Source organism: Synchiropus splendidus, chromosome 1, assembly GCF_027744825.2.
Source record: "Synchiropus splendidus isolate RoL2022-P1 chromosome 1, RoL_Sspl_1.0, whole genome shotgun sequence".
Lineage (NCBI taxonomy): Eukaryota > Metazoa > Chordata > Actinopteri > Syngnathiformes > Callionymidae > Synchiropus > Synchiropus splendidus.
In genome coordinates this window covers 57,659,956-57,679,702 of record NC_071334.1, presented here as the reverse complement: position 1 = coordinate 57,679,702, position 19,747 = coordinate 57,659,956, and the positions used below count along the sequence as shown (strand labels likewise).

Sequence of the window (19,747 nt, the reverse complement as noted above, 5' to 3'; positions counted from 1 at the left end):
TGAATCTCACGTACTCATAGCTTCACATCAAAATTAAATATAAATGTTTATGTCTACTTAAGTTAGTAAGTAAACTTTAACTAAAATAACAGGGTCTTTAGGAAAATAGTATGTCCTTCTCCCTCTCAGTTTGTACTGTAACCATAGTGAAGAAGTTGCCTCATAGAGTATATTGGCGCAGTGTGCCACTAATCCCATGATCCTTTGCGGGTTTCAGCGTGCGTCTAGTATTGCTTTGTCGTGATTTAAATGAGTGGATGAATTGTGCAGAATGGAAAGTCTTGTGTTGACTTGGTTTTGAAACTAAATCACTTATAAATAAATGAAGATCATTATTTTTTCATATATATATGACATAAAAAAGTATATAGGAAGGCTGTTTGTGTGGGTGTGTGTGGGGAGGGTGGGGGAGAAGCATAATGCCAATGAGAGCTACCCACAAATATGACGTGACAAACCTGTGTGTGCGAGTGTCTGGATACATATTTGAAAACATATCGTCCCTTCATCAATAAATGTAATCAGAAAGTAGTTTTATGTAAGCAAATCATTCCCAGGGGCAGAACAATTACTTCAGATTTAATTAAAAGCCGTGCTAGTTCAAATTTGTTATCATCACCACATGATGCGCATTCATCTCTGAATGAATGTATGGACATGTGTGAGCCATTCCATGTCAACACATCCCCAAAGCTCGGCACTGTCTTGCTGCAAAACAAAAAAGGCAGCTGATTTTCATTGTTATTTAAACAGCAGAGAAGATAGGTGGATGAACAATAATTATTTCCAGGAACAATAATTATTACCATTTAATTCAGTTGTTTACCATTTTGCCCGTGGCCCCACTTTAAAAAGACGGCAAACTGACAAGCCCTTCAGCAAATTGCCTTTAACACGAATATCAAATAATTGAAAAACATTGCAGTTGTTTTTTTCCTCTTCAAGCGTGAGCCTCATACTTAAAATAAACAATCGTATATCGTACTTTTTCTCATTTTTATACTTAAGACAAAGATTATTTGTTTCCCTTTAATTATAAATGTCTTTTCTACGTCTGTTAAATAAGGGCTGCAAGATTAATGGATGTTCACTGTTGTACTGCTTGTGTTTGTGTTTTAAATAAAAATGACAAACAATAGAGGATTAACTAAGCGCTTTAATCTGGCAGAGACTGTGAGACCGCACGTGTAATGATGGGATTACTAGCGGGGCTGCAGGATTACACAATTAAAATGGTTGAAGGTGCAGCTGAAGTGATACACTTTTGTGATGCCTCTATCAGTTGATAGGTTTGCTGGAGTCCTTGTTCTTAGGTGCACAGAGGAACAGCTGAGCATCACATTGCATATTGGCTTAAATCTACTTTAGATGGAAAAACAGGGCCACGGCCAAACTGTAGTTTAATTCGACAACAGTATTCTCTTTTGTTTATTCATTTATACCATCACTATGTATAACTCTGTTTCCTGGTGATTAAGCGGTAAATTAACATTCAGTCCTCATCAATAATACAAGAATAGAAAAAGCCTTGGTTGTTCCGCTTCCTGTCTGCAGCACTAATAGTCTCCTTAACGTCCACATTAACAAAGCTCTTGTTTACTCGGGTGGATGAACAGACAAGTCTGAAACATGAACTGGTGGAAAGTCGAGACCCGTAAAAGCATCAGGCACATTTGTGGAAGTTACTGGAAAGACAAATCCCAAAGATCAACCTGAAGCGTTGGTGAGTTACATTGTCACCAATTCACATGCCGCATTTCTGAGCACATTGCTGTTTAATGAATAAGTTATACAGAAAGTCTAATAAAAATAACAAAACTATTTAACCATCAAACAGCCATTAATACAATTATTTTTTTAAGTATATTTGTGGTTGCTCTCATGGCAACATAATTTGCAGTACGTACACGCAGAAATAAACACATGTAAGCTCTTCATTCATACACAAATCATTTTCGCAAACCTACAGGAGCACCGAAAATCACACACACATATGCATTAAGCTCATACACAGTCGATTCCATTCATTATTCATCACATTAACTAGTCTATCAATCTCAGCTGCACTACTTTCAAAATGTGCCCATCTCTTTTTAGAACCTCAGATATGAGTAGAGGGTTATTAACGCGGAACTTCTTATATGGAACAACATTTTCGGTAATTCACTCCAAATCCATTTGAAAGCTTTCTCGAGGCTTAAGTGCCTATCTTCCTTGTTGAGGAGTTTTCTTGATTTTATCTCTCATATGAAATGATGCAGTTCGCTCCACAATGGCCTATTTAAGTAACATTACCGTTGCAAATTCCCCAGTAAAGAAAATTAAGCCATGATACTGTGAGATCATCTCACTTAGTTTCCTTGTCCCTGCCGTGATGTGTCTCGTTGACACCCCACTGAGAACTGAATGATTCTCACGGACCAGAGGTAATAGTCCTCCACACTTTGTTGCTGTCTGAGCATCTTGAAACCTGATCTAAAAATATTACAGAGACCGAGTTATTCTGTGAAAAGGACATAGATTACATAGATTAATTAAGAACGAAAACAAAGAAACATGGATGAAGCAAATTCATCCATAGATCGGGTGTCGATAGAGTCAATCGCGATCTACCGGTTGATCACAGACAATACTATATTGGTAGATCGTATGCGAGGAACACATTGACTGTAGTCGGACTGTCTTCTGTCCAGTCGGGACCAGACAAGAACCAAAAACACAGCCTAGCATGTAAGATGCCGTCACTCTCAACAATAAACTAGTTACGGTGACTTGCCGATCACTGTGGTTGATGGCTACAATATGGATTTTACATTCTTCATGCCGCCAAGATATTGAGCCTTGTGACATCAGGTCAATGAAATAACAGGAGTTTTATTTGCATTAAAGTGCTCAATGCTCCCATGTGTGTTCCCTCTCCAGCTCCTCCGCTCCGCCTCCACAGCCTGTCTCAGCGGCAGCATAGAGCTCTGGAGACACTGGATTATGTAACGTATCCTCGCACAGTTTTAAGATGCTGCTCCTGTGGCCTATAGACCCGTGAACAGATTTGTATGGATTAATGCAGTCAGACAACTGCAACCATGCAACATCCTGTTTTGAAAGAACTATGTGAAGAAATGTAAAGTCAAATTTTTTTTGCTTTATTATTGGACAAAAATAGCCTAGCTTAAATTCCATCTTATTTTTCTGATAGTTACATATTAATTTAACTCATATATTTATTTACTTTCTGTCTAGGACAAATTCTTGAATTGAATCCATCAAACATGACACAATAAACAACCAAATCTCATTTTGAGACAAACACATGTGACTATGGTCGCAAATATTTCACCGAAGCAACAAACAACTTAACGTGACCAATCAGAGATCTGTATTTTGAGTTTAGAAAGGGAAGAGGGCTGTTAAAATACAATTTCACTCATTCAAATCTGTTTACGTAACCACTCTGGTTATATAGTGGTACCTCGGTTCTCGACCACAATCCGTTCCAGAAGGCCGTTCGAGAAGCGATTTGTTCGAAATCTGAATCGATTTTTCCCATTACAATTAATGGAAAAAGAAACAATGCGTTCCAAGCCTTAAAATAGGCTTTTGTAGGAGTGAATGTAGAGTGTCTGCTGCAGGTGCGCTGTTCCTCTATGTGTATGGCCGCTGCATGTGGGAGGGGTTGCAGAGTGAGTGACGTCTCTCCAGAAGTGAAGAGGTGCCCGGTGCGTGTCCAGCTCATCAAACCCTGGAGTGCGTGCTCCAGCCTTGGAGGTGTGGAGACCGAGCAACTCCCCTGTGACACTCTACCACACGCCAGTGCGGAGACAGGAAAGGTTTTACACCTACACCTCAATATGAAGAAAAAACAGTCAGTAAATGTAGCTAACGGGACACGTCTGCATACAGAGGCTGCGTTATACACAATAACAAAGCGCGTCGGTCAGCTGTTCACCTGAGCGCACGTTATGTTTTTTCCGGCTTTTTTCAGGGCCGTTCGAGTTGCAAGCAAAAAAATCTCAAAATTTTTGTTCGAACACCGATTTGTTCGAAGTCCGGGACATTCGAAAACCGAGGTACCACTGTACTTGTTAGGTGTTCTGTATGTCTTAGTTGCATACAAAGCCAAAGCCTGTTGGTTCCTTTTCACGTTAGGAACTAAAATGACGACTCCTTAAAAGGCAGGGTGTTTGGTGAGTGAGTGATGGGGGAACTATTTAAAAATCTGTCCTCTGTCAGCTTTGATTTCCATTTTCCATTTTCATTCAGATGCCACCCACTAGTCCCATGTTTGATGATTTATCTCCAGATTTAATCATCAGAGAGAATCACTTACTTCAGTATCTGAACAAAACAATATTCAGAAGCAGCGGCTGCCTTCTGGAGCCCATAGGAAATTCCAGAATCTGGACGTTAAAAAGGATTGATCTAGTTTTCAGATTAATATCTTTCTTGTCTAGATATTACTGTTTTCATAGGAGGAGACTTACTGTAAATAGCACCATGTTGCAGCACTTTCTGTAACTGTTTGCATTGTCTTTCCAAAGGATTCAAGTGTGTCGTCAACACACATAAAGCTCTCTCCTTGTATGCTTGTCCTTTAAGAGCACTGTAGTGCCCAGCAGTCTGTCTGCTCATGAGCTAATTGACTTTAGCTCAGTGCTCACTGTTAACATCTCATTACTCATTCCACTTGGAATAACTTGCACAAGTTTGCTTGTGTTCTGGGGTCATTAAAAGTCAAGCAAGCCTTTAATTATGAAGCTGAATCACTCAGTAAGTAAAGCTTCTTCTCAGAGCAGCAATTTCTACTCCAGATTGTCCTTGTGAAAGCAGTTGTCCCGATTAGACACAAGTCAGTCGAAAGGACAGATGAATGACAACAAAGGAAGAATAGAAAATGGGATTGTTTTGTCAAAAAAACATTGAAAATGAGGCCCAATATATATTTAAACAAAGGACAATCATAAAGAGAAGGAAGATTTGTTGTTTTTCACTGGTTAAACTGAATCCCAAAAATCCTACCCTTTAATTTCTTCTATATTAAAAGTTCACAGTTGGTCGTTGACAATGTTGATAGGTCAGTATCATTAGGATGCTTTATTTCATTGTCTATTGGTTGTCAACACCTTTCTCAGAGAGTTCAGTGAATTGACATTTAACTACAATATGCAATATTATTCACAGCCTCTGTCAATGGAGTCTTAAAGAAAGTCTATGACTCTCGTGGCCAGAAAAGATTATTTTTTTTCTGGATTCCAGGTCATTAAAGGGATTAAATTCCTACACGATAAACATTAAACCTTCAATCTCCCTTCCATCTTTCCTGGTTGCATTTCAATCAAATTTAATTTTTGAAGAATCTGCATGAACTCTATTTTGCTTAATGTACGAACACTCTGACTCGTTGCACTTACAAAATAATCTGTGTTATTATCCCAAAATGAATAGGTCCCAATCATTCATTCAAGCTATCGTTCCAGATCTTTGGTGAAATATAGGGGTCTTTAGTGGCAGGGCGGTTGTGACAATTGGCACAGTTGCCCCAGGCAGGCATGCATGTATAACAGCACACGTGTCTGGTCATAGCAGCATCAGACCTGAAGTAGAACATATGGTACCATGTGTCTTGGTTTAGTGCTCATCTTGATCATAAAATAACTGCAGAATTGATCATTTAAATATGTCTGATTTGGCAAAATTATGAGCCCAATAACTTTGGTGAATATTCCGCCGGTAAAATGTATATTAATTGTAATGCAGAGCGAACCTCTGTAAGACATTCATTCAGCAAAAGACGTGCTAAGCAGGGATTAAAGCAGGATGCTGCTCACCATATTGCAACCTACATCTGCTGTTAAATCCACAATAAATGAGTTGTTGTTTTTCATGTAATTACATATATTGTATGTAGCATGCACAGTATGTATTATTCCAATGGTAAAAAATTCAATTAAAAATTGTTTCATAAATATAATTTATTTCTCAAAAACACAAATTTAAAGAGAAGCAGTGTGGCCTACAGTAAGTACAAGATTTCCTTGGATAGCAGTTAATTCCGAGATATATTTGTCACCAATAAAAGGCATATATCACACACAATTACCGTGCCTTGAATCAGGGCAAAAGTGTCTCAGTTAATTGGAAAACAAATTTGTTTTAATGCATAATTATGAACTCGTATCTCAGTAGGTCTGGATATCATCACCACTCGTCCGTCTTTCTATTGTGAAGCCAGTCGTCCACGCCGCAGCAAGTGCACCCAAAGTGTCCGCAAGACAAAAGCATGTGAGGTGACAAGCTAAATTGGTTTGAAAGGAAGCAGATGGGGCTCGAGCTCTTGTCTCCGTCTCACACACACACGCGCATGCACGCACACACGCACACACACATGCATCAGTGGATCAATTATGACCATTCTCAAGGTCTACTTGTACTCAAACAGTAATATATATAGATCAGTACAGTACATAATCTACATAATCCATCACGTTTAAATCACAGTTACACAATGTTTTGTACAGTTTGGATTAATTTAGCCTTTTGTTTTTTTACATTTTCACGTAGCCATATTAACTTTATCCACTCGAAGCCATTACTACTTCCATGACAAGTTGTCCTTCATTGGACAAACCAACACAAAACACAAACACAAATGTTCTTCCCAAGAAAGGTATTGAGAGGCCAACTGTGCATGAAGGTCCTGAAACTCTTTATGGATCGTAAAGAATGAATAAAAAAGTAATTCATCATTTTGTTCTGTCACCTTCATCACACTGCTATTTGTTGCCGCGGTTTTATGAAAACGTTTCATAAAGCTCAAAATGTTTTCTGATGATTTCATGAAATCTGTATAGATGACTTTAAATCTCATGTTCACAAGCAATGGGATTGTTACCATCTTAAACTGTGGCCTGTGCAACAGTTTTTGCTTTTAATTCAGTTTGCCTCACATTCTTTTTTTAACGTTTGGCACAACATGGTTCAAAGTACAGGAAATTGTGCACAACCAAATGACCAACCAATAGGGAAAACAAAGAGGATTTCCACAAACCTTAATGATTATTTTTTATTTATTTTTTTACTGACATTAGCGCTGATGGTTCCCGTCAGGTTCGACTCCGTCTGGGTTTCTACTCAAGTGACTAACAAGTGAGAAACAAGTAAACTGTTCAAATAACGGGCGACTATGAGTTCGTTTTTTCTTCTTTAAAAACGTAGCTTGTTCAACCATCCCTTGTTGAAACTGTCTTAAAGGGAAGAAAGGTGTTGGTGAGAAGCAGTGAAAGGCTGAACTCGTGCCACACGTCAATCAAACTGGATGCAGGCGCATGAGACGGAGCGCGAGAGAGCGAGAGGAGGAGGAGGGAGTCGGGAGGGGGCGGGGGGAGGAGGCGGATTAGCGCGGCGCGTGGCACCGTTGAAGCGCGAATAAAACCGGCTCGAGCTCCGCAGTGTACTCACAGCTAACGCGCAGTCGCGGCGAGTCGGCGCTTCTCTCCGTGAAGTTCATGAATCCACCAGTTTCTAAAGAATGCAGGGCGCGTCGATGTGCCATCTGAAGGGATATTTTGCAACTGTGTGAACGTCTTTTTTTTGTGGAGGGATTACACTCTCTGGAATTTAGGTAAGAACGTTTCACAGTTTCTCCCGGTTAAAGGTGAAAGTTTGTAACTGGAGTTAAATAGAAGAAAAAAACAGCAACTCAAACAGTGCATTTTTGTGTGTTTTATTTTTTTTAAGTCGGAGCGACTGTGATGGAAATGATATTGAAAGTTTGTGGCCCGCATTCCGTTGCACGAGTTTCCTGTCTGCAGCATTTCAGTCACATAACGACTACACTTAAATTTGTAATGTTTAGAATATTTCAAAATATCTAAAGAAAGGCCTTTTGCGTTGCAACAATATAAATAAGACAAATACGCGCATTTAATATTAAACAATGAAACTGAAGTTGAGTTTGTGCCGCGACAGAATTTTACGTTCATTACAAAAAGGCTTCAAATCTAGTTGCAATGTCTAAATCTTATAAAGGCGATGACCTTTACAAACATGCATTTAATGTCAGACAGTGAAGGAATTGAAAACAAAATATACGCGATTGATTGTCATTTTGATGTCATTGTCGATGTTACAAATAAAAGCGCAGCGCGAGAGCGTTTTGTTCAACATTATCGCTACAACTTAAAAGTATAAAAATAAAGTAAAAGCATACATTTACCGATGTAACGTGGTAGGTATAAATACATCTTGTACAACAGGCATTGCACGATTCTAATGAAAGCCTTTTTCTTTTGCTCCTTTTAAACAGCGAAATACATTGTTATTTCCATTCTGGTTGGCTTATTTCAATTTAATCAAACATTTTTACGCTATGCCTTTCTTTCCTCTTCATCATTTTTCCTCTTCATTATATATTATTTCCCAAAACACGCACTGTTTATTCAGTTCATGTCTCATTACAGCAGCTGTTTAAATACGTAAAACTCAACTGCAGAATTTATTTCGAACAGTTTCGCAAAATAAATTTGCTGTTTATTTTTGTTTATTCATTTATTTTACTTTTTTCTTTTTTTTTTTTTAATTCATAGAATAACGGCGAGCGTTATCTTCTCATAATCTCTAATAGCTTTTACATTTTACAGAGCAGTATACGTCTTTTTACACGTAATTTTTCCTTGAAGGCCTAAAAACGGGAAGATGATGTGTTGAAAATGTTTTCATTTTAACAACGGATATAATCATTATTAAAATTATATACATTAGTGAGATATTTAGAAATTGATTTTTTTAATTAGGGAATGGTGTATAAAAACATCTTGTATATAAATTATGATTTTGTTCTTCTCTACTGTTTTGTTCTATGTATTTTAAAGTAAGTTACCAACTCTTAATGGATTTTTTTCATTCTTTCATTTACCTCATACAGGTTTTAATTTTTTTGACATTTTAATATCAAAATGGAAAAGAGCCATCTTTCCAGTTCGAATGAGATCATCATGACAAGTTCAGCGGGCCCATACCAGCAGGAACCACTGACTCCCCCGAGACTTCACTCTTCTTCTTCTTCGTCCATAACATCCCCGTCATCTTCTTCCTCTTCGCCCCTGAAGCCCAATCAGGTGGGCCAGGTCATCCTGTACGGTGTACCAATTGTATCGTTGGTTATCGACAACAATGAAAGACTTTGCCTGGCACAGATCTCAAACACGCTCCTCAAAAACTACAGCTATAATGAGATCCACAACCGGCGTGTGGCCCTGGGCATCACCTGCGTTCAGTGCACCCCAGTTCAGCTTGAGATCCTCCGCCGGGCCGGTGCCATGCCCATCTCCTCACGCCGCTGCGGCATGATCACTAAGCGAGAAGCTGAGCGTCTCTGCAAATCTTTTTTGGGGGAGAACATTCCGCCCAAACTTCCAGACAACTTTGCCTTTGACGTGTCACATGAGTGTGCATGGGGTTGCCGTGGTAACTTCATCCCGGCGCGTTACAACAGCTCCCGAGCCAAATGCATCAAGTGCTCTTTCTGCAACATGTACTTCTCCCCGAATAAGTTTATATTCCACTCCCACCGCACTCCAGACGCCAAGTACACCCAGCCAGATGCTGCAAACTTCAACTCCTGGCGACGACACCTGAAACTCTCTGACAAGCATCCGCCTGATGAATTAGTTTATGCCTGGGAGGACGTGAAGGCCATGTTCAACGGAGGTAGCCGGAAGAGAGCCCTGCCGTCTGCTCCTCAGTGTCCCTCCATGGGCTCCATGAAAAGTCTCCCGGGTTCAGTGATGCCTCACCTAATGGGTGCTGACTTGGGTGCACAGAAGAGAGCACACTTTGATGATGACGAGGAGCTTGATAGTGCTGGATTGTCACCTCGTAAAACGCCGCGCAGCTACCCTGTGATACCCGTCCCGAGCAAAAGCTTTGGAATGCTCCAAAAGTTTCCTCCCACATCCCTGTTTCCCTCACCATACCCCTTCCCAGCTTTCGGCATCTGTCAGCAGAAAAAAGAGGACAGTGATTTGTCTGCTGGACATAAAGGAGCAGGCTTGTCCAGTCTATTATGGCCTGGGCGTAAGGACACTTTTTACCCCCCTTTCTGCATGTTTTGGCCTCCAAGAGCAGCTGGTGGAATCCCCGTGCCCACATACCTCCAACCTCAGCCAAGTGCCCTCTCAACCCTGGCAGATAACCCCTCTCTCCGACAGGCTTTTCTGGACCTCTCAGACAGCGCTGAGCCTGGAGCCAGCAGTGGGAACGGTGTCGCGCTGGCACCTGGCAGCACTGCAGCCCCAAGATCTGGTCTGTTTGACCCAGAGGGTACCATGCTGAGCACTGACATGCGTCCTGTGACATCAGAGGGCTGGCTCAAACTTCTGGACAACCAAACGCTGCAGAGCAGAAAGCCAAATTACGGCTCTGCTTTCCGCCCCGTTGTCAAGGATGCAGAAGGCATCGCTAAGCTTCATGGCAACAGCGGCGTCAGCGTAGCAACGGACGACGAGTTTGGCACAGTGGTCAGCGGAGGGTCAGAGCGGCATCACCGCATGTCACCCAGCAGCAGCTGCAGCTATGGAAGTGAGAGCGGCGGCGACGGAGAAGCCGATGCTGTGGACAGCGAGGAGGAAGGAGAAGTGGACGTGGAGTCATCCAAGCAGGAGGACGGAGAGGAAGACGCAGGCTTCACAAACGGCCTGCCACAGAGCAACCCATACATGCCTGGGCTGAGCGACACTTCACGGGATGAGAGGGGAAAGGAGAGTGCTGCTCTGTACCCCAGTGTCTCTCCACGTTCCTCCTCAAACCCACCACAACAGGACTCGCCCAACCATCCGCCGTCTCCTCCCAGCGGCCTCTCTCTCCCCAGCTCTTCGCCGCCTCACCAGGAGGACCGAACGTACAAAAATGTAAATATCCACCCTCAGGTCACATTAGTTAATTGTTATTTACATGCCATGGCATCCAAGCGCTGATCTGCATAAGTAGATTGATAGACTGACTTCTCCCTGTAGCCATAGAGTGTCACCCCAATCTGATCTCAGTTAACAGGCCCTGGCGGTGTGTTTGCTCTCCTCCTGTCACCCGGGCCTGTTAGGGCAACGCTAATCTTTAACCTGTCGACACCAACATTCAGAGGAAACGGGAGGGCGAATTGGGAGTGAAACCAAATCGCTCATTTGCAAGCAGATTAGACACTAATAATGCTTTATACTCACATAATTGCTTGTCTTGGTGGGACAATAGAGGGAGATGCAGCTTTCGCCTGATGCAAACTCTCAGTGGCTAAATCATTTTTGTTTTTAAGGGCGACAAAAATCGAGACGAAGGACTTCCTGCATATGTGACAAAAGACTCTGGAATCTCTGGTGAGCATCTTTTTTACACAAGACTTCACACTGTCTTTTCTTTCACCACCAAATGAAACAAAGGCTTTATGCATGTTAGATTTCTTCTTTGGTTTAGGAAACAGCGTTCAAAGTAGAGTCCAAACTCTTTCCAATCCACCATATGTACAATCTCTGTGCAACAATCTGTTATGGATTAGAAATTAGAGATGATAGATTTATCAATGCAAGAGTCAGCAGATTAAGGTTAATAGTATCAGATAAATGACCATAAAGAAAATGAGAATATGAATTTAATTACAACATATAGGTACTTTACATTTACTTTCTCATACGTTTAATGAATAGAGAAATATAATTCACAATTGTTTTGCCTTAATCCAATAAAACCATACCTATATAGTATAAAGATGTTTATTTAAAAATAATATCAAATGAAAATAATTGTTTATTTTTAAAATTATATATTTAAAATGATGGTCCTCTTCTAAATGTTTGCTAGGCCTACAATTGCAGTGCACTATTAAACAGCAATCCACTGCTTAAATAAAATGGTGAAAATAAGTACATTTTTTCAAACATGTTTTGCCTTTTCATACAGAGTGTTTATGTGCTTTACTTGTTGCTTTATATATCACAGTGCTGTCGCTTTCATCTGCGGTGTAAACAGCCTTTTTATACTGTTTTATCAAATACTATCACCCAGTTTATTTTCGTCACTCCACCTTGTAGTTTTCCATCAGGCCTGTGGCTTGGCTGTATTATAGCATCTTTGTTTCATTTAGTGTGTGAGTGAGTGCTTTATGTGTTTCTCTGAGAGGCTCATATTCCTGCAATGTTTCATTTGCTTTTCTCATCTCCCACTTCGACCCTGTCAGACAGGGGAACATTTTTTCTGCGCGACCCGTGTTGGCACAAACACACACTGACACACTTGCACACAAGTGGGGACGCACGCTGTGCACACACTTAGTTATCTCCATGTGTCCGGATAACCAGCTCAGCCAATGGACCTTACTGAGCTGCCTCTGTTTCTCTTTCTGTCTCATTTTCCCTCAGATGAAAACAAAGAGCAGAATAGTTTCTTTGTATCAGAGAGTGAGACACCGGCTCCGGACTACTGGAGGGAGAACTCAGGTACGAATACATGTTTGTTTTCTTCTGCAAATCATTTGAAATTGAAATGTGCCGACTGCAAACATTCAGAACCCTTTGATTTTATATTTGCTGCATTTTTCATAGTCATAAACACACACAACAAAGACAGCAAATGCTAACTGAAATTCTAAAAAATATAGATCTTGCCTCAATAGATGAAAGTTTGATTGAATCTGGAATTAAATCTTAGAATATGATGCATTTTAAAGGAAGCAATTGGACTTCATTATGTGATGTTGAAGTATAAAAATAAAGGTGGATCTGTAAAAACAGTGGAATTACAATCCTTTAAATACCTATTACAGAAAGAATGAAATCATAATTGGTCAAAGGACGATAATTTAAAAGTATAGCAAATTACTGAAATCTAAACAAGCCTTTTTTCAACCATCTACTGCATATACAGTAGATATTCTGAATTAATTTAACTTTAATGAAATGTTATTTTAGTCCTGCTCAACAACATGTAGTGGCAGGCTTCAAGCAGTCTTCCTTTTACGTCAGTTGGACAAGCTGCAGGCATTTTGTGGGACGGAGCATCATCCAGAAATGTTTAATACTTGTCTATATCTGAACTTCTTTGTGGTTAATTAATCAATTTCCCTTGCACACACTCATACTCATACTTTCACCTCCTTCTGCTCAATGCCAGTAAATAACTTTCAGTCCTACAAAAGATGAACATTGTGATTTTTTTCTGTTTCTCATCATCATGTTGTGTGGGAGGGGAAGACGTGAGAAAGCGAAATATTAATCACCCTATTTACAAACACATTTAACAACACGTCTCTCTCTGAAAACAGTGGAGGACGGTTTCTTTATTTATAGACACACTGAGAGCCAGGAAAGCTGCCGCTCTGCCAGGCCCTCTCTCGCCGTCTGCCAGGGCCGTAACTCTTTTGGGGGCCGTTATAGTTCACCAAGAAAACATCAGCTCAGAAATAAGCAGTCACACTGGCAGCCTCCATCCTGGTCCAATATTGCCGCAGACATAATTGCCTTTTTTTTTTTTCTTCCTTCCTCAGCGCAAAATAAGCCTATCCTGTTTGAAAAAGATCACAGCTTATTGCCTTTTTATATCTGTCAGGAAGACATTAAAAGTGCTTTATGACATCTGTGCCAACATTTATATCTAGCACCCCTCCCCGTCTCTGCCACCCCCTACACACACACACACCATAATGATCCCGGCGCATAATGTATAATGTATTTCGAAAAATTACACGAAACAAATTAAATGAGACCACCTTTCCCCTGATTGCCAAACGTCTCCCTGGGCGGTGGGAAGCTCGACGTGATTAGAAGGACTGATTCCTCCGAGTGCCCCCCGCGCCCCCCACTGTCTTTAAACTCTCCCTCTGTTTCTAGGGAGAAAAAATAATCTAATTTTCCATTTATGTAATGCAAACCGCTTTGGCTTTGACTATTCACGGTTAATTGACTGTCAAACGAGGTTGTTATCCTCAGGCACTGTCTGCAAATTTGCTTGTCAAATGAGACAGACAGAGGAGAGGAAAAGGAGAGCGGAGAGCAGAACAGCCTCCAATCTGAATGAGAGAAAAGAGCAGAGGCAGGGGCTTGAGGAGGCAGCGTGTGAAATGAGTGGAGCAGAATAAACATATCGGGGGCGGAGGGGGGCGTTACGGATCACTTCATTTAGGCCGGCCGATGCCTCATTGTTACAACTTAGACTGGGACAAAAACACTTGTCTGTTCAGCATTTGAAGGAAATTGACTTGAGTCTACATCAGTTCCAGCCATTAAACCAGATTACAACTTTGGGCTTACAGTGTTGAGCAGTGTATTTTACCACAGGCGTCGATGATATGAATAAAAATAAAATATATTGTCTCCAGCACTCTTGACCCTGAACATGACAATACAAAAAAAAAAAATTTAAATCGGCAAAAAAGATCCCTAATAAATGCGAGTGATTAATGTGTCATTAATAAGTGATAATAAAAAGGTGTTGTGTTGTTGACTTACAGTACAAATCGCTGGCTAACTTCACAACTGCTGAAGGGGTCACAAGGACATCAGCGCGCCCCGAAGTTACATAAAATGCAATATACTGACACCTAGCGGTCAAAGCTAAACGTCGTATAGCCTGTATACACACTCTCACAGACTTTTATCTATTCAAAGCCAATATTCTCCATCCAGTTACATACACTATTGTGTGATTTAAAATGACAAATAGATACATTGTGACTTTTATTTGGCTGATTTGTTTGGGAGGAGGGATTTTATTCTACACCCATGTTCATATAGATTGACTTATAGAATCTGTTTTAGAAAATAAAAACCATCAGCATGATGATTTATTTAGTGTCTTGACCGCAGATCTAAAAGAGTGCCTTCATTTTCAGGTGATCAAAGCCAAGATGCTGCCTCTCCTGTACCGCTGAAAAAGGATGTGGAAAACATGGAAAAAGGTAAAGAATAGTGCAGACTCAAAGCAGGGAGATTGCTGCTCACACGATGCCCACCGCAAAACTCAAAACCTCTGTGCTGTGTACTGTGTGAACAGAGGAGCTCCAGAAGGTCCTGCTCGAGCAGATCGACTTCAGGAGGCGACTGGAGCAGGAGTTTCATGCTCTGAAGGGAACCTCCCCCTTTCCTGTCTTTCGTAAGTGTCCTAAGTTTCCTGTCATCATCATACATTTGCAGGTTCATTTTCCACCACATCACCTCATTATTGAGATGAGTCTGTGGTTATTATGTTTACCAATCTCATCAGAATCTCTGCAATGCTTTCAGATAATTTCCAAGACCAAATGAAACGGGAGCTCGCCTACAGAGAAGAAATGGTTCAACAGTTACAGATGGTGAGAGTTCTAACGCCTCTTTCTGCACGATAAAATACCCCATGCACTTGCAAACAGCAAATAGTGAGACAGCAATGTACAACATGTAGCGTGAGGAAAGGAGAGTTAAAGTTCTTTCAATGTTTAAATCCATCTTACCGTATAGTTGTTCTACCTATTAAATAAAACAAAAACAGGTGTCAATAAAAAATTCATTATTGTTATTGCATTCAAGGACAAGTCACATATTTCAATTTCGTATCTCTGTAGTACGTCAAAGCAAAGAGACAATCGTCCAGTTTGTCTTTCATGGGTGAGAAGTTTCAGAAGGTTCTGCCGCTCATCAATCACCAGAGCAGCAGGCCGACAGGCTGACAGACGACGTTCGTCTCTGACATGCCGGAAAACTGTGCGCTGACACACACGCCAAACAGGCCAAAACAGCTGAATAATGATTAATGTGTCTAGATTCAGCAGATGGTTAGTCTGAGAGGTCAGATGCTCTCATTTTCATAGATATTTGAATGCATCAAAACATGTTTCTACATAATTCTGTCATGTTCTCCCTCTTGCGCTCTCGTGCTTAATATTTTTTTTTTGGCCATTTTACTTCTGTTCTCAATATATTTGTGAACTGTACTGTCGCTCAGATATATTTTTGTCAGACTCATTTGTTTCTTCCTTTTAGATTCCGTACGCAAACATCATAAGAAAAGAAAAGATCGCTCCACATCTCACTAAGTGAAAAGGTAACGGAACATGATCTAGTGACCTATATTCAATTTCTAGTGAAATACAAGTTAATTTCTCCCTGTGAAATCAACAAAGTATCTACCTTTCTATCTAGACCTCCTTAATATTGTTAAGGAAGGTGTTTGCACGTCTGTTAAATAATCTCAGTGAAATCGCTTCTTTTTGGAATAGTTGCTTCAGTGTTAATAATGTTTCAAGAGCAAATGAAACCTGACAAATCTGCCAACGAAGAATTCAAACTTGGATCCTACTGTATTTTCTAAGGCTTGTGTATGACTGTGTTTCCACAGGGAACAAGCTACCACAGAAGACATCTGACATTTCACCCGGGCAGCCATTTTCCTTCTTTTTCTGGGCCACAACCATTGACAAGAGTTGATTTTAAAAAAAGTTTTTGTGCAGCACAAACTCTAAAACTGAAAGCTTTACCAGTCCAGGACCAAAGCAACAGTGGCATCTGAGTACGTTTTAATGGCAGCTGAAGATTTCTTCATGGAAAAAAAAAGATCTTTTCTAAATTCTGTGAAAGACATCAGAAAGAATGGATTGTGTTTTTAAGGACTTGGACTGCTGGTGCAGATCTTATTGTAGATAAAAGAGACCTGAGATTGTTGCTGTTATTACTATTGTGATTGTGTCGGCATCGAACAAGGAGCATATTTATTGCATTTATTTATTTGCTGTGATACCATGCGTGTCATCATTGTTATTATTAAAATGGAAAATGTTACACACATAGTTGTTTTGGTTGAACAAAAAAAAAATCTGTCACGTTTCAGACATAAAATGAAAGTCTGAGCCTCGCAAAATTGTACATAAATGTAATATACTGTATTTGACTGGATGTACAAAATGTCATGAGAGAAGAACTTCACTGTCTATATATACGTACATATCTGTGCTTGTGTGTTTCTGTCTGTTCATTTGAGTATCCAGCCTTCAGCTCTTAATTGTAAAATAATATATTTATTACATGGCAGTATGAAACGGAAATGATGGTGTTATTTGTGTCCACATTTGGGAAAAAGACAACAATAAACCATTCGTTATTAGAAATAAAGAATTGCTAAATAATAGTCATTTATGAAACATTGCGCTTGTAATTGTAAATATAATATGTTCTTGTTGTTTCTCTACTTTTTATGTGCAAATTAAAATGTCTATACATCAATTATGAGATCAAGTGATGTCACCATTTCCACTTAACCAAATGGTTGCGATATAAAGGATATTATTAAGCGGACAAGAGGAAGTACTCGAGAACTGAATAACTACGATCTGATCTAAAATATTTCTCCAAACTGTAGTAGACAGTAACAACTTTGAAGCATGACACATCGCACATACAGCGTGTGAATTAACACTATTCATGTAACCGTAGGCCCCTAAAAAGTACCAATTATACAGTATTATTAGACGAGCAATGAACGCCGCAAGTCGTCAGTGCCGCTTACCACTTTACGTCTGTTTACGACATCCGGGGGCTCCTTTACGGCAGTCGCATCACCATAGTGAGACAACAACCCACAGCGGGGATTTGCCAGCATGGCGTTTACTCTTTACTCCCTCATCCAAACCGCTATTTTGTGCACCAATGCCATTGCCGTGTTACACGAAGAAAGGTTTCTCAGCAAGAGTGAGTTGTTTTAATAATCTTGATATAATAATTGATCAGAAAACAATCGTAATCGCTGTGCTGGTGACACGTCAACGCTCTCGTCACTGTCTCATGTTCTGTCTCCGTTGTTTTCTCGATCACTCTGCCTGTGTTTCCAGTCTGATTCACATCCCTCAATTGTTTATGTCCAGTTGGCTGGGGTGTTGACCAAGGCACTGGCGGATTTGGGGATGACCCAGGAGTAAAAGCACAGATCTTAAACCTCATTCGCTCGGTCCGGACTGTCATGAGAGGTTTGGTGGCTTTAAAATGTGTAAATTTGTGCTCGAAAATAGTTGTCTAGCTTTCTTTATTGTCGTTTAATCCCTCATTGATTTGAAAGTTATTTATAATCTTTTTATATATGTTTTTGTTCATCTTATTATTTATCACTTTTTCATCAAACCTAAACAGAACAACCTGATGTGGCATTTTCGAATTTGCGACGTGTTTCTCTTGAAAATATAAGAATATTTATCCCTTTGGCATAGTGCCCTCTCTAACTTCCTCTTTCTTTATTTGCATCCTTCCTTAGTTACACTGTTTATACTAACAATAACCTTAATATGATTGTGAAATTAAAGACAGTGAATAAATAAAATTTTGACATTTACATTGTGTCTTTTTCCCTTTTGGAAATGTCTAGTGCCCCTAATAATGGTGAACACCATCTCCATCGTCCTGCTCTTGCTGTTCGGATGATGGACATACAGTGGAATCTGATGTTCAAGCACAGGACAAGAGACAAGCCAAGGACCATGACAAACACTACTTGCTTAAACATGCACCAGACTGCTTTTCTGCCTTCGTCAGTCAAGAGAAGGGTAGAGCCTTTTTTTAAAACATTTCACATTTAGCTTTAATTTTTGTGTGAGCAACAGAACGTTACTCACAACTGTTGCACATTTTTGACTGATCTACATATATTGATTTTTTTTATACATATACAAACTTGTATCTCCACATTCGAATTTCATTGTTATCACTCTGTAACAAAAAGTATATGTACTGTATGTGTATCTGTACGTGGGGTTCACCTATCCTTTAACTTTAGCTTGATGCTCACTTTTGTTAGAGCACTAGATCTTAAATATTTTCATTTGTTATCGTTATTGTTGTTATTATCTATTAGCTAATTCAACAATGTTAATTTCCACATGCAGTACTGTATATCTATATTTCTGTATCTGCTTTTGTTATGTTTTGTTTTAACTGAAAACTAATGAACAATGTTCACAATTCATGTTACATCGTGTACTTATCACCACATCTGCAGCATTTTTAACAATATAAAACATTAATACAATTGCCAAAAAGTAAATAAAATACATGCTTTAAAAACAATATTTGCGATATAAAGGTGTACTTGTAGATCAAGTTTGTTGGTGACCCCTTGCGCATACAGTACAGCTTTTCTTTTATCTACTGTGATTCGATGAATCTTAAGATGCGTTTACATGCAATTCTGCATCAAGTCTTCTGTTGTTTTTTTTTTTTATTGTGAATAAATGAAATGTTTTTCTTGCATCTCATGTGTTGTTGTCGTCTTTGTGCTTGATGACATAGTGAAAAAGAAATGTTTCACACCAAAATAAAGTCCATCTCTTGCACTTGATCAGTCATCTCCATCAATGATGAACTGCGCAAACATGTTTATTAACGCTGGACCTATTTTGTTAGTGATAAGGGGATGTGATGGATTAAGAAACATATGTTCCTCAGATCTATCTGCAGCAAAGCCATTTTGATCTGCGATAAGTCTGATGTGGCGTCATAACAAATCTGAAAGTGATCACAGGCGAGGAGAGATTCTCTACATTAAAAGGTCATTTTTGCTTGATCTCAATTTATCCTTTTGTTACATGTTTCAAGTCATCTTGAGTTCCATTAAATTACTTGACCAAACCAAACGGATGTTAAATTCATGACTATGAAACAGCCGAACTGAACCTGTGCTTTGACAAGGTTGTCTCTTTTTCCAGTAATGTTTTTGGCTAAAACAGTCATTAAAAAATAAATAAATAAAATAA

At 39.7% G+C, this 19,747-nt stretch overlaps 2 protein-coding genes across 2 annotated transcripts; both read left to right on the top strand.

Annotated features, from left to right (window-relative positions):
- Positions 1-7,469: 7,469 nt before the first annotated feature.
- skor2 (SKI family transcriptional corepressor 2) lies at positions 7,470-17,328 on the top strand. Its single transcript, XM_053854518.1, has 9 exons — positions 7,470-7,618; positions 8,921-10,904; positions 11,303-11,363; positions 12,402-12,479; positions 14,870-14,935; positions 15,031-15,129; positions 15,261-15,328; positions 15,996-16,056; positions 16,351-17,328. Exons 2-8 carry the CDS (start codon positions 8,952-8,954, stop codon positions 16,050-16,052), a joined length of 2,382 nt encoding a protein of 793 aa, XP_053710493.1. The 5' UTR covers positions 7,470-7,618; positions 8,921-8,951; the 3' UTR covers positions 16,053-16,056; positions 16,351-17,328.
- A 221-nt stretch (positions 17,329-17,549) lies between these two features.
- Positions 17,550-19,243, top strand: ier3ip1 (immediate early response 3 interacting protein 1). The gene is made up of 3 exons (XM_053887938.1): positions 17,550-17,696; positions 17,870-17,971; positions 18,364-19,243. Exons 1-3 carry the CDS (start codon positions 17,606-17,608, stop codon positions 18,417-18,419), a joined length of 249 nt encoding a protein of 82 aa, XP_053743913.1. The 5' UTR covers positions 17,550-17,605; the 3' UTR covers positions 18,420-19,243.
- The last annotated feature ends 504 nt before the right edge of the window (positions 19,244-19,747 follow it).

Coding starts and splice junctions, on each gene's coding strand:
- skor2 (XM_053854518.1), top strand. CDS start 8,952: ATGGAAAAGAGCCATCTTTCCAGTTCGAATGAGATCATCATGACAAGT. Junction 10,905..11,302: donor AGGACCGAACGTACAAAAAT/GTAAATATCCAC, acceptor TTTGTTTTTAAG/GGCGACAAAAATCGAGACGA. Junction 15,329..15,995: donor TGGTTCAACAGTTACAGATG/GTGAGAGTTCTA, acceptor TCTTCCTTTTAG/ATTCCGTACGCAAACATCAT.
- ier3ip1 (XM_053887938.1), top strand. CDS start 17,606: ATGGCGTTTACTCTTTACTCCCTCATCCAAACCGCTATTTTGTGCACC. Junction 17,697..17,869: donor AGAAAGGTTTCTCAGCAAGA/GTGAGTTGTTTT, acceptor GTTTATGTCCAG/TTGGCTGGGGTGTTGACCAA. Junction 17,972..18,363: donor GGTCCGGACTGTCATGAGAG/GTTTGGTGGCTT, acceptor GGAAATGTCTAG/TGCCCCTAATAATGGTGAAC.